This window comes from Zeus faber, assembly GCF_960531495.2.
Source record: "Zeus faber genome assembly, chromosome: 15".
NCBI lineage: Eukaryota > Metazoa > Chordata > Actinopteri > Zeiformes > Zeidae > Zeus > Zeus faber.
This window is the reverse complement of record NC_137194.1, coordinates 31,400,062-31,415,124: the sequence shown is the minus strand read 5'-3', so window position 1 is coordinate 31,415,124 and position 15,063 is coordinate 31,400,062. Positions and strand designations below refer to the sequence as shown.

General features: G+C 47.9%; 1 protein-coding gene across 2 annotated transcripts in view; it reads left to right on the top strand.

Moving 5' to 3' along the window:
• Positions 1-15,063, top strand: part of efhd2 (EF-hand domain family, member D2) — a 61,980-nt gene that overhangs the window by 19,730 nt on the left and 27,187 nt on the right. The window contains exons 4-5 of one of the 2 annotated variants that reach the window (XM_080016061.1): positions 10,564-10,642; positions 12,876-14,509. In XM_080016061.1, the coding sequence (XP_079872187.1) occupies positions 10,564-10,642; positions 12,876-12,916 (120 nt within the window). In that variant the 3' untranslated portion in view covers positions 12,917-14,509. Of the gene's footprint in view, positions 1-10,563; positions 10,643-12,875; positions 14,510-15,063 lie in introns of those variants that run through there. The other variant, XM_080016062.1, reaches the window with a different exon arrangement.

Below are 15,063 nucleotides of genomic sequence, written 5' to 3'. Positions count from 1 at the left end.
CATGTTGTTGGGCCTCTTTCAACGTAGCCAGTGTGGGGAAATGAGCAAATGACTTGTTTGGCGTTTGCTTTGAAAATAAAACTCGCTTGGTTCTGAAGGCTCTGACGTTTGTATGCATTTCATGCACAAACTGGTCTTTCCCTTGTAGCTTCACGTTCAGCTCATTCATGTGTGTCAGTATGTCCACAGCAAAAGCTAAATCACATATCCAATCTGTGTCACTCAGCTCAGGAAACTTGTCAGTGTTCTCAAGTAGCTCCAAAAATGAGAATCTCCTGTTTGAGCTCCCACACTCGTTGACATACTTTCCTCAAACTTAACCAGCGGACATTAGAATTGGTAAAGCAAGTCCCTGTGATCAGCGTCAGTTTCTTCAATAAACGTAATAAACTGACGATGGGGAAGTCCCCTCGCTCGAATAAAGTTAATACGTTTTACAACTGGCTTCACCACGTGGTCAAGCTGCAATACGGATTTACACAGTGCTTCCTGGTGAATTATGCAGTCTAGGAAAATTACCTCCTGCTCAGGGTTGTCCCCTTTCACCCTCTCCTGGATTCTTTTGAGCAGTCCGACGTTTCCCGTCAGATTTGGCGATCCATCTGTGGTAACGTTGGCGAGCGTACTCCAAGGTAGCTTGTGCCTCTTGATGACCCCCAACACACTGTCATACAAGTCCTCTCCCCATGTTTTCCCTTTTAGGGATTCCATGGCCAAAAACTCCTCCGTTTTCTCAAAATTGTCATTAATCCCTCTGATAAAAATTAAAAGCTGAGCGGTGTCCTTTGTCATTACTTTCGTCCAGTGCCAAAGAATATAATGTAAATGACTCCGCTTTTTTGTTTAGCTTGCTAGCTAGCCTCGTCAATTTATTCAACACGGCGAATCACTGTCCTGCGTGATAAGCACATTTTTTCAAATTTGTTCTTGCTCCCGGGACACAAGATACCTGCTGTCTCTACCATGCACTCTTAGAGAAACTCCCTTTCGCTAATTGCTAATTTGAATGCCAGCAAATAACTTGCCTTCGTGCTTGATTCTTGGATGGCAGTTTGTCGGATAAAGGTGTTTTGCTGAGCCTGCAAGCCAGCTGCCAACCTCTGAGCGGTAGCCGTCCGTTATGCGTTGATTGGTTGTTAGCATAATAAGCATGCTTGGTAGAAAAGTGAGGGCTTATGTATTCCTTTAAAACGGCAATCGTTTCTTGGCAAATAAGACATACAGCCTTTGACCAGACCTAGGTAAAAAAGTATTTAGTTGTCCATTCCTTATTAAACACTCGGCACTCACGGTCGACTTTTCTTTGGCCCACTCATTGTTGCAGATGGGTTCAGAGTAATAACAGAGAGTAGCTCGGGCTCCGCAAAATCAAGTCACTGCGCCTAATGCGCCACCTGGTGAAACGCCAGGCATTACAGGTCAAGGTGAAATGAATGCAGTCATAATTATGAATTCTGTACCAATCTTCGGCAGGCCGGATTAAAAAGACCAACGGGCCGGATGTGGCCCGCGGGCCGTAGTTTGCCCACCCCTGAGCTAGAGGGTTGAAGCGTACTGAGAGTTATGTTAAGCTAAGTTTACAGAAGACATTCCAACTTTATGCCATTTGCTGGCGACGTGACTGTGTGTTTGACTAACCCCGCCCCAAGGTAACTGTGTCTTTTCCCCACAATTTAGAGAAAACACCCAAAGTAATCCTCAACTCGATATTTAACCTGACATAAGCCATTTTAGCAAGCTAGTGAGCCTGAATTATTGTAAAACCAGCCACATAGTTACGAGCTTCAAAATCGCCGCCATTGCAAACCATGGCATGATAGGGTCAGCACCATCTGTCCTCGACATAGACCGTGACAACCCCCCAATTCAGAAAATGACCCAGGAAGGAACCCAGACAAAAAGAAAGAGATCCTGGCCGCGAACAAGAAATGGAGCAAGTGGGCGGCCCGGCACCCTATGGCCAAAAAAAGGGTCCGTCGACCCCAAATTCATTGACTTGGTTGTATGACCATCCAACGCAGGCAGAACAGGAAGTCAAAAATACCAGAGAATACAATGATCCCCGTACCTGTCTCTGCATGATTCTGAGAGAAGTAAAGACCCCTAGTGGAGTAGGGACCATGGCCCTGCTGGTCAGGATAGAAGCCCCAGTTGCTCCCCAAGAGATGACATCCGTCGATAGCCCTTCTCCCTACAGCCCCGAGTTTGCACTCCCCTCCCGATGTCACCCCAGCAGCGCAAGCCCTGACGAGAAACCCGGCAGACTCAGACGTCATCTGCGGAAAAATGAATCTGGAATAAGTACCGGTTGCCATTTTCGTTGACAACTGCGCCACCTGTCGGCGAGAGATACCAGGTCCATCCAGGTCCTCAAACCTGCACCCCAAGGGAGAGCCGGTCAGGCAGTGCCACCTGTCGGAACCCAGCACCAGAAACCAACTGTACACATCTCTAGAAGACCTACACGTGATGGCCCAGGAATAAGGAGTCAGAGCCGGACTTCACAATTGCTTTAGTTCACAATTGCTTTAGTTCAAAACGTCAACAACCATGATTTTAAACATCACACACACACACACACACACACACACACACACACACACACACACACACACACACACACACACACACTTTATTAAACATTATACATAATGTATCAGTTTGGGCCCGTCGCAAGCAGATAGCACCCAAAGAATACAACTGCCACAGCAGCACCTCCAGTAGATCAGAAAGCAAGGAAGAGAGCCAAGAACCTGAGTCCGCCACCTGCCTGATGTATGGAGTAGTGCGGTTGGAATCAAAGGCAAATGCCGCCAAGCAACTGCATCAAGAAAAACGCAATGAAGCAAGACCAAGATCCAACCAGGTATGGTGGGAAGACATCTTGAAGCAGCACCTCCAGGACATCACGGCCAAAATGGAAGGCTGGAAAGCCAGACGCCGACCCAATCCCAATGCCAAAGCAAATGTCTCCAGAGCTGCAAGGAATCAGAACTCATACTGCCCAAAAATGAATCTGCCTCCTGGAAGAATCCACTAGCAGACAGGCGTTGGCTCTGGGAGACATCAAGGCCCTCCTCATGCCCATTCCTGGGAGAGAAAAAGAGAGCTCGCTGCCAAGGCTGGACTGACCCCATGGTCGAGACAGACCAATTCCATCACGAGCCACTGGGTGGCTTTTGCCACAACTTGTGGAAAGCTACCCCGACCAAGCCAACATCGCACTACTCGAGGGACGGAAATCGGCCCCTGGCGATGACCAGCTCTCCCACCTCCACTGCATGGAAAGTGAGTGGCATGCGGAGACCAACCAGAGCCTACTTCAGCACAGACCTCAATGTCGTAAAGAAAAGATTTCCTCCATGCTACCAGCCCTTGTCTGCTGCCGCGTTTGCTTACGAAAAAGCATCCGTACTCAAGATCGGCCACCCCCTGGTGCTGTACTTGTCCTGCCAGCTCTACTCCCTTCCGACCAATCCTGCCTGCCGGCTGACAGGCAACCACCTACTCCTCGACCAGCTCAGCATGTCTCACCCACAAGAGATGCGTCAATGTGAACCCCGGCGAACAAATAACAACCACAGACAATGGAATGCCCCATGAATGTCTCACTGAGAATATCTACACAGAGCCCAGCTGCCAGAATCAGAAATCGACCTCCTCAATGTTGACAGCTCGTGCTCATGAGATGAGATTGGAACTCCCTCTGGCTATGCAGTGATCCAACAAGACCCCGACACAAGAACCCATAGCACCAGAGCTCAAAATGCCCCACACTCGGCCCAACTGGCAGAACTCAAAGCCCTGACAGCCGCATGGCAGCTGGAACCCGAGTCAACATCTACACTGATTCCAATATTCAAGATTAAAGAGGATTATTCGTCACATACATATACATACTTTCATACATATATGCAGTGAAATGTAATGCAACGCACCCGGTGATAACACACAATATGTCCTAGGAAAAAATTCTTTCTAATAGACCAACTGACTGACTCCTAAAACGTATTACACTAGTCAGTCAAATACTTATAGAATAAAAATATATAGAATAAAATAAAATACAATAAAATTAAATAAAATGGAATGGATAAAGGGAATATGCTTATGTATATGGAATAGGCCAGGCCTGGCCAACCCGCGGCTCGCGAGCCTCATGCGGCTCTTTGGCTGGTTTCATGCGGCTCTTAAGGGGCTTTCACATGACAAGTGTCAAAAACTCAGAAAAAAAAAAAAAAAAAGCGCAGCCATTCATTCCCTGTTATGATTATAAAATCGCTACGATATATCACTCGTTTTCCACCGCGGATCACTTCCTCATTTACTCAAAGCGGACAGCAGCAGGAGTCATGTCCCATTAAGGCCTGTTTTATTAGTCCTAATGCCGCGTTTACACCAAAAGCGCCGGGGCGGCGCGCCTCCATACAAAGTCAACGCGGCATTAGGACTAATAAAACACCAAATAAGATTCGAAAAGCTTTGGAAGTTTATTTTCAACACTACTGACATGGTTAGTAGTCAACATATAAGATGGATCGGCCGGCGAATTGCGTTGCTTATCGGACATCTCCGATGGAGAACTGTGAAGGCTGGAGAACTGTGAAGGCTGGAGGGTGTGTGTGTGTGTGTGTGTGTGTGTGTGTGTGTGTGTGTGTGTGTGTGTGTGTGTGTGTGTGTGTGTGTGTGTGTGTGTGTGTGTGTGTGTGTGTGTGTGTGTGTGTGTGTGTGTGTGTGTGTGTGTGGCGACTCGCGAGCTGCAGGAGGAGGACCGACTGAAAGCTGCTTTAAGGGAAGGGACCATTGAGTTCTGGAAAAGTGTGCCAATGGAAAAATGCCCCAATGTCAAACGGGCTGCGCTTAAGATACTGTCAATGTTTGGGTCAACATACGTCTGCGAGTCTGTGTTTTCTACCCAAAAACATGTGAAACCAAAGCATCGATCTGTTCTGACTGACACCCATGTGAAAGAATTGCTTCGAGTGGCAACAACGGAATTCAAGCCACATTTGAAGAGGATTGTTCAAGACAAGGAATGCCAGAAGTCCCACTAAGCAACATGATTAGTAAGAGAAAAACGCTATTGTTAATTATTATATTTTTGTTTGTGGACTTGGTTGAACTGAGAGGCATACCGCGGAAACGCAGTACTTTCATTTAGGAGTCCTGGCTTAATGGTAACGGCTTTGAACTCGAGATCCGATAGCGGGTTCGATCCTCGTAACCACACATTTTCAAAAATGTGGCCAGGGCTCCGGAACACCTAGTCCCAGGTATATGTGGATGGCCAAAGCATCGGATCGTGTATGGTAGGCAAGAGCCAAAGCTGATTCTTAAAGGTTAGGGTTTAAGGGACACTATTGAATAAATTGACCCAACATGAAAAAAATACATCCTTATCATTAAACCCTAAGTCCAATTCCCCCCTCTATGAATAAATAAACAACAGTACTTTTTGAACTGAGAGTTTGTGTGTGCGAGACAGTGCACACAATGTTAATTGTTGAAAATAACTGGCCTGTGGTCTTAGTACTCCATCCATCCATCCATCCATCTTCAACCGATTATCCTTAGTCGGGTCGCGGGGACTAGGAGTCAATTTCTGTCATTATCATGTTGGTGTGTGACATTTACAATAAATCTGGCTGAGCAGAGGTGTGTGTGTGTGTGTGTGTGTGTGTGTGTGTGTGTGTGTGTGTGTGTGTGTGTGTGTGTGTGTGTGTGTGTGTGTGTGTGTGTGTGTGTGTGTGTGTGTGTGTGTGTGTGTGTGTGTGTGTGAGGGATGGGGTGATTTTCATGTGTGCCCATGTGTATGATGTGGCTCTTTGCAGTAACACAGTAAAAAAAGTGGCTCTTAGTCTCTGACTGGTTGGCCACCCCTGGAATAGGCAATTATGTATATACAGATATGTGCGTTAAAGTGGCATGTGAATAAAGTGAGGTAGTGTTTGGGATAATACAGCACAGTATACAACAGTACGGCGCAGCAATACGGCATCACGAACAACCCTGAACAGTGACACAGTATGCGGTACAGTATGCTACATATAGTACAGTAAGGTAGTGGAGCCTATGTGTGTGGCTCAGTGAGGACCCCTGGTGAGGTCAGCATTGACAGTTCTAATGGCTTGCGGGAAAAAACTCTGTGATCCTGTATTCAGGGTGAGGGAGCTTGACATGTGCTTCCCCACCCTGACCACCTGGGGGCGGGCTGTGAGTAAATCCAGGAACCAGGCCCACAGCGGAGCATTCAGTCTGAGCTCCTTCAGCTTGACAGCCTGTCTGGTGGGGACTATGGTGTTGAAAGCTGAACTGTAATCGATGAACAGCATTCTCACATAGGCCCCCTTCTGGCCATCCAGATGCGCGTGGTGTGCAGTACCTGGGAGACAGCGTCATCCATGGATCTGTTCTGCCGGTACGCGAACTGCAATGGGTCAAAGGTGCGGGGGAGGGAGGCGCAGATATAATCCTTGATCAGGCAGGAGAGGCGATCTTCGGGACAGGAACGACGGTGGACCTCTTGAAGCAGGACGGGACCACTGATTCAGCCATGGAGATGTTGAATATTGTGGTGGACATCGGAGGTAGCCAGTTAGCACAGGTCTTCAATACTCGCCCAGATATGCCATCTGGGCCCGCAGCTTTCCTGGTGTTCACCCGCATCAGAGCCCTCCTGACCTCGTGCACGGACACTGAGAGCGCGCTCATCCCCAGCGGTGTAACTCCAATTAGCCGGCGAGCTAGCGGTGCTGTTGCCAGACTTGAACCACGCATGAAAGGAGTTCAGTTCGTTGTCTAGGGAGGCGTCCACACTCGTGGCTGGGGAGGAGCTGCTCTTGTAGTTTGTTTTTGTCCGCAGCCCCTCCTACAAGCGTCTTGTGTCCTCCCGCTCCATTTGTAGCTCCACAGTCTCTCTGTACGCCCATTTAGCATCCCTCACCGCCCTCCGCAGATTGTACAACGCCGCTTTGTAATTGTCCAAATTTCCGGATACAAGACCGTCGTTGTAAGCGGCTGTGCGAGCATTCAGAGCACAGCGGATCAACCCACGGTTTCTGGTTTGGTAATATCCGAACTTTCACCGTGGGAAGGATGTTGTCTGCTAGCACAGCTACAAAGCTCACTGCCACCTCCGTAAACTTGCTGACGTCACTTGAACTTGATAGGAACATGTCCCAGTCTACGTCAGTCAGAGCGTCCTGAAGCGCAGCCTCCGATTGATCCGTCCACCGCTTCACTTCCCTCGTCACCACCAGTTCTCGTGCAATCAGAGGCCTGTAAACGGGAACCAGCAAGATCGTGGCATGGTCACATTTTCTGAAAGTAGTGAGCGAGACGGTCTTGTATCCGTTCTTGTACGGTGTGTAGCAATGGTCCAAAGTTCTATATCCCCTGGTGGCACACGTGATGTGTTGGTGGAAATTAGGCAGAACTTTTTTAAGGTTGGCCCTGTTAAAGTCCCCAGTCACCACCACAGCCGCGTCGGGATGTTTCTTTTGAAATCCGCACAACGCGTCGTACAGGACCGACAGTGCTGTGTCGGTGTCCGCTTGCGGTGGGATATAAACGGCTGTGATGATCACCGTGCTAAATTCCAGCGGGAGATAAAATGGACGGCATAGTATGGTCAACTGTTCCAGGTTCTGCGAGCAGGAGTTGGAGAGAAACTTGGTGCTGTTGGGGTTACACCAGCGGTTGTTTATCATTAGGCAGACGCCTGCACCTTTGGTTTTCCCCGACTCCCCCGTTCTGTCGCCGCGGAACACGGAGAAGGACTCGGTTGGACGGATGGCTTCATCAGGCACCAGTGGGTTCAACCATGTTTCCGTCAGACAGAGGACGCAACAGTTCCTCGTGTCTCGTTGGAATTTAATCCTCGCTCAAAATTCATCCATCTTGTTCTCCAGGGACTGGACGTTGGCAAGAAGGATGCTTGGCAGAGGTGGACGGTAAGGTTGCGTCCTCATTCTGACCCGAATGCCGACTCGTTTACCTCGGTGCTTCCTCCGTGGGCCCGCGGCTCCATTTTTGTTGTTCTTGTTGAGAGTGTTTCCGCGTAGGATTTCCGCCGGCCACTCGTCTTCCGCGGATAAAAAGTCCCAAAGTTGTTCGTTTAAGGAAATTTTTATAACCATGAGTGCATCGCAGTCGTATGAGGTAACTGCTGAGGTTTTTTTTGCGTACATTATGATAAAAACTGAAAAAAATACTAAAATGTGCAAAAGTTGACCGGAGCGCCGGCGCTACTATCGCTTATCGCACTGTCCGCATGTGCCCACAGTGTATGCCACACCTACGGCACCATCTGGAAACAAAGAGGATTCAAATGCACAGATGCACAAATCACCATCCAGCATGTCCAGGCAAACACGGATCTCCTGGATGCAATGCTAATCCCGGCTCAAATAGCCATCAAGTGCCCTGCTGACCAGACAAAACATCTCCCCATGACACGAGGAAACAACGCTGCCAACATCACTGCCAAAGCAGCAACCACCCCACTTGCTGAAGACCCAATGATGATGGTCTCACCCGCCATCCTCTTACCCCCAAACGTTGAAGACCTCGCGGCCCTTCAGAAACGGGCAGACGTCTACAAACGGAACACATGTATCCACCACGGAGCATTCAAGGCCTCAGAAGGCCCAAATGACTTACGGCTGACAAGCACCAACACGTTTGTGGCACCCACATGCACACCCTCATTATGGATGCACGCATGGTCATGACCATTGTGCAAGGGGGTGAAGTATGAAAATGACTTTGAAAAACATGGTGGGCGACACAAATGCACAGAGCCATCGACAACATGTCTGCCAATTGAATCACATGCAACCGAAAATCTGCAGCCGCAGCCACCATCCCAGTCCCCACTGGACTGTTCAGACGCCTCCAAATTGACTCTGGAAAAAAAAAAAGACAAGAAAGAAAAGATCATCTCAGACCATGGAGCACATTTTTTGAATAGTCTGGTTAAATCAGTGTTCGAACAATTACAACTGACTCACCACAAATGATGTCTACCACCCCCACTCTCAGGGGATCGTGGAAAGAACCAACGACTCGCTAAAGGCCAAAATTGCCAAAATCTTTGACAGCACCAGCCTGAACTGAGTAGATGCGCTACCCCTGGCCCTCATGGCGATGAGGAGCCAGACTAGCGGACTAACACACCTGATGCCTCATGAAATGATGACCGGAAGGCTAATACCTTACCTGGGAGGGCCCCACAAGGGTCCCTCCCTCGAGAAATGCCAAACTAACTGATTTACTATGCAAAACTCTGCCCTCCACCTAGCCATCTTCCGACAGGCAAAGCGAACCGTGATTCCGGACGACAAACCAGTGCCCGCCACATCCTCACTCCAGGCCAGCAATTGGGTGTACCTGACAGTACACAAAAGAAAGTGGGACGAGCCCCGCAGAGAGGGCTATTTCAGATAACTTTGCTTACCCCCACTGCTCTGAGGGTCCGCAGAAAGGACATCTGGTTCCAGGTCACCCACTGCACACCAGCTCCTGAACCCAACTATTCCATCACCACCATTCAACGCCACCATCGGGCACCCCTCAGAAAGACCCCACCCCCCAAGCTAAGTGGCACACCAACACAAAAAGCAACTTGACACATCTGAATGACAACAACCATCTCATAAGACCTGCATAATAAACCGAAACATAAAAATGTGATAAGTCAAGATGACTCTCGTGTTAAATAGACCTCGCTGTTGTTCCCAGTGTAATAACATAGTCTTGACGAGCCCGCCAATCAGCTATTAACAAACTCGTGGTACTCTAAACAGGCATACAGTGCATCGCTAACTTATGGAAAAGATACCATCCGTGCTATGTATGTTCAGTACCCTGGCCAACGCTAACTGTCGTCCCCATACCATATACAGCGGCTCAGTGCGGTAATGCTCGACGAAATCCCTAATGCCCGTCACTATCGCGCTATCCACCGGTTTTGAGGATGCCCCCGTTGTTTACATCGATGCCATCAGAGTCCCGAGGCTGGTCCCTAATGAGTTCAAGGCTCAAACCAATTTGCCGGAGGCTTCACTTCCATTCTGTCTCTGATGTATTATTAACAAAATGGGCGAATGGGTCAATTAGGTGTGCTATAACCAACAACGCTTCGCCAACTACACGTTTTACTTATTTGAGGCGCTCGGTGAGCAGTGGGACACAACGTTCCGAGTGGCCTGGCAACATTTTTTGGCACTGGATATGCTCCTGGCCGAATACCAAAGTGTATCCGCAATGTTCAGCGATGAATGCTGCACCTTCATTCCAAATTACACGGCCCTGACGAAAAATTCACAATTCTTTAGCCAAAGCTCCTCTGCAAAAAGCTAAAGGACTTTGGCCGACATGGACAAAGGGGAATGGACTGGCTCGATAAAGCAGGCATGATACTTCTAGTTGTTCTTGTCATTCTGATGTTTATTGGATGTTGTGTGATGTCACTGTGTAGAGCGTTGATCATCAAAACAGTTCTTCTGCATGAAATGGCTCAACTTGATGGAGAAACTGATGATCTCCTCCCCTCTTTCCCAGAACTCACCGCCCCTCCAGTTGACCCGGACTGGGAGACGGAGGATGACGGGGTGTTGGATTTGTTCCGCCTACACTGAGGGTGAGAGACACCAGCATGGAGTGTGACTCTAGGTTTGGTTAGATGTGCCAGTGGAGAAGAAACCAACACCTCCCAAGAGGCATTAGAAGCCTCTCTAATGAGAGAAGCTAGCTGCCAGCCACCAGCCTGAACTGAGTAGATGCGCTACCCCTGGCCCTCATGGCTATGAGGAGCCAGACTAGCTGACTAACACACCTGATGCCTCATGAAATGATGACAGGAAGGCCAATACCTTACCTGGGAGGGCCCCACAAGGGTCCCTCCCTCGAGAAATGCCAAAACTAACTGATTTACTATGCAAAACTCTGCCCTCCACCTAGCCATCTTCCGACAGGCAAAGCCAACCGTGATTCCGGACGACAAACCAGTGCCCACCATATCCTCACTCCAGGCCAGCAATTGGGTGTACCTGACAGTACACAAAAGAAAGTGGGACGAACCCCGCAGAGAGGGCCCATTTCAGATTACTTTGCTTATCCCCACTGCTCTGAAGGTCCGCAGAAAGGACATCTGGTTCCACATCACCCACTGCATGCCAGCTCCTGAACCCAACTATTCCATCACCACCATTCAACGCCACCATCGGACACCCCTCAGAAAGACCCCACCCCCGAAGCTAAGTGGCACACCAACACAAAAAGCAACTTGACACATCTGAATAACAACAACCATCTCATAAGACCTGCATAATAAACCAAGACACACTGTGGCCCTGTGGTAGTTGCTCTGCCGCTTCTCCCCTGGTCCTCCGCTGGACCCCTAGGTGCTACTGCTGCCAGTCGGGAGAGCATTGGTGCTGGAACTCCTTCACTTGGGGCAGCAACTCGCTCCCAACCCGGAGGGAGCAATCCATCATTTTCCGGCAGAGAATCATGGCCTCAGACTTGGAGGTGCTGTCTCATCCCGACCGCTTCACACTCGGCTGCAAACCGCCCCAGTGCGTGCTGGAGGTCACGGTGTGATGAAGCCAATTAAACCACATCACCCGCAGTCCGCCCGCAGAAGATGAAATCTGTCCAGGGAAACAGCCACATCCAGAGTTAGGGTGGTTAGCCATGTCTCGGTAAACATCATGATGCTGCACTCATGATATTCCCTCTGGTGCTGGGTCAGCGCCGTTAACGCGTCCATCTTGTTGGGGAGAGGTCTTACTTTCCCCATGATAACAAACGGGAGCACAGGCCTGTAGTGTCTCTTCCAATAACGATAGAGCCCCAGCTCGGCTCCCGCCCGCCTCCTCCTCCTCCTCCTCAGCTCGCGGGGGACATCGGGTCTCTCCTGGGGCAGCACCTCTGTGTTGGGGAGATCCAACAGCTGATCCCCACTGTAAACAACGCGGTAGTTAATAATATTAAAAAAAGAAGAACCAGAGCAAAACGTACCATTTTTGGCCTCCATTAGTGCAAACAGTGTTTAGAAATAACACACAAAAAAGTACTTAAAAAAATAATTAAAGACTTAAGAGTTAAAAGAAGCTCATGAGTGAGCAGGAGCTGCTCCAACAGGCTGCCACTCATGCGGCACCATATAATGCGATTTTGTGTTGCATAATATCATTAATACACAGAGTGAGAGAATGTATGGGGGAGTAGGTCATCAGGAGATAGGGATATGTACAGTTGTGAATCATCTGCATAATTATCGTATTTTATTTTGTGTTTCTTTATAAAATAAAGTGGGAGCAAATAGAATTAAACAATAAAGGGACAAGAATCGGACCTTGGGGCACTCCACATATAATATCCACTTTGTTTGACACAAAATCTCCAATGGACACAAAGATCTGCCTGTCCTGTTGGTAGGCTCTGAACCAGTTTAGAACCTGGCCAGATAGGCCGACCCATTTTTGTAATCTCTCTAATAAAATATGATGGTCAACAGTGTCAAAGGCAGCACTGAGATCCAGGAGTAGAAGAACAGATAGTTGTTTTTTTTATCTGTTTGTATGCAGATCGTTCACAACTTTAATAAGTGCTGTTTCTGTGCTATGGTGAGGTCGAAAACCAGATTGATACGTTTCTAAAAGGCTGTTTGATGTTCGATATTTGTTAAGCTGAAGTTAAACTGTTCAAGTATTTTTCTAAAAGATGGCAGGTTGGCGATGGGCCTCTAGTTAGCAATAACTGTTGCATCAAAATTGCTCTTCTTCAGGAGTGGTTAAATTACAACTTTTTGAGTGGTGTGTTTTGGTGGTGTGTGTGTGTGTGTGTGTGTGTGTGCCTGTGATGAGAAGTCGTGACAACTCTAGGCAAAGGCCCCCGAAGGCACCGCTGAGTTTCGCAGCCATACAGACACCCCACGACTGCAGGATAGCCCCGAGCACCCCGCCCTGCAGCCACAGAAGACCCCACAGCCCCGATAGAAGCCAGAAGCCTGCAGAGCAACCCCCACGCCCAGCCCCGAGGACCATAACCCAGTCCCAGAGGGCGCAAGGAGACCCCCCACACCTGAGGCGCACACCAGAGCAGGCACCAGACGCAGCCGCAGGCCCAGAACCCGGGCTGCAAATCCAAGCATGGAATGCAGGCTTGGAGCCAGGTTCCGCACCAACAGACCAACACCCCACCCGAACGGGGTGGGAGGGTGTGCGGGTGCGCCCCACACAAGAGCGAGGCCCGCTCCAACTCAACCGGCCAGATGCCCCATCCAGCCACAAGCCCCGAGTGCCCATCCATGTAGCCGAGGGTGCTCAGCACAGGACACCGGACCTCATCAACTTCTTTGGTTGTAACAACTGGTATATCGTCGGTCTCCTCAGGTGGTTCTTGAAAATATTCCCTTTCATTGTCACATTTGAGTTGAAATCCGCTGTTTGAAATGTTCTCCAAGTCCAGGATAATGCTGTATCAGATTCAGCATCGCTGTCAGAGAACTGACTATCATCGCGGAAAATGAAGTCCAGTACAGGCTGTTTACACTGACTTGGATTTATCGCACTGGTCAGGTTAAGATTAAGGTCAGATTAAGGCGATCGTCTTGTTTACAGAAGTGACGTCAGCATGACTTCTTTGTTGGCATACGTTGGGATACGCCCCCTCCACAATGATGTCTCTTTGTGTGTGTAAAAGTAGTATGATATAAAGGTTGAACTTTATCAAAACGGTTTCACATTGTGACTTCACATCACATGGAATATGGAGGAATAATCTCCACCTGCACGGTCTCTTTAAAGGAAACGATCGATTGGCGTTGTTCAGCGCTATTCAGCGTCTCTGTAAATGAACTGTTTCCTCATGTAATCTAATGGGAATATTTAACTCCACGGTTTAACATTTTCTATAAATGAAACTCTGGTTTGAAAATATGTTGAGATAAAAAAAACAAACACGAATCTGGAAAAATCAAATTTTCCTTCTCGAAAGGTTTTTTCAACTTTTAAGAAATTTAAATAGTTCCTTTTCCAGAATGTACAAACTTTAATCAAAAACAGACAACACTTTTTCTATACCATCCATGGAATGGGAAAGTGACTTTGCTGTCTCCACGGATATCAACTTCTGGATCTTATTTTCATCAACACCTTTCTATGACTCGCAATTCCAAAATGCACCTCATCGAGTTCCAGCACGTATCACCGGATACAATGCACAAAATGGGATTCCTGGATCAAGGGGTTTGTTCTCATTGCTCCCTCAATACCAGAGATGACTACTTTCATACCATCTGCCTCTGCCCACATATCCAAAAATTCTGGACCAACATCACCAAGAAGCAATCAATCCTTTGAGGTCACAGCATTCCAGTTGCCCCATCTACATATGTCGTCTCAGTGACCTCTCCTCAATTGACCCAATACCCAAATACCAACCCATTTTGATTGCTTTAACAATCACCAAGAAATCTATCGATGCTTGCAACCATCTTAAAATAAACTTAGACAAAGGAGTAAAGTTGTTGTGCTTATTGATTCAACTCCTGGGTACTGATTGGGGTCCTGTGGAGATTTCCACGTCAATGATAGTATAGCTATTGCCTTGGATGCACAGTGCTGCTGCATGGGAAAACTACAAATCCACATCCATCACCTCCTAACTAACCTCAAAAACATCTATTAAGTTTGTTAGTTGGAATGTGAGAGGCATTGGCTAACCAGCGAAACATACCAAAACCTTCACCAGGATGAACCCCAGCCTCTGTCTACTAAAATAAACTCGCCTCACTGTGTCAAAGCACCTCAAACTCAAAGCTTTATGGGTTAATCAGATGTTTCATCATATAATTTTAAATAATAGTTGTTTCTATATTGATCAATACAAGTCCAAGATCAGAATTAAAGCACAATTTCTCAGATGGACGATATATAATGATTAACAGAATTATGGAAACTAACCATAGCTAATATATTTGGGTCCAATGAGGATGACCCAAATTTCTTTGACAACGTATTTTTAAAACTCTTCAATTCTCAGATTCAATTATTA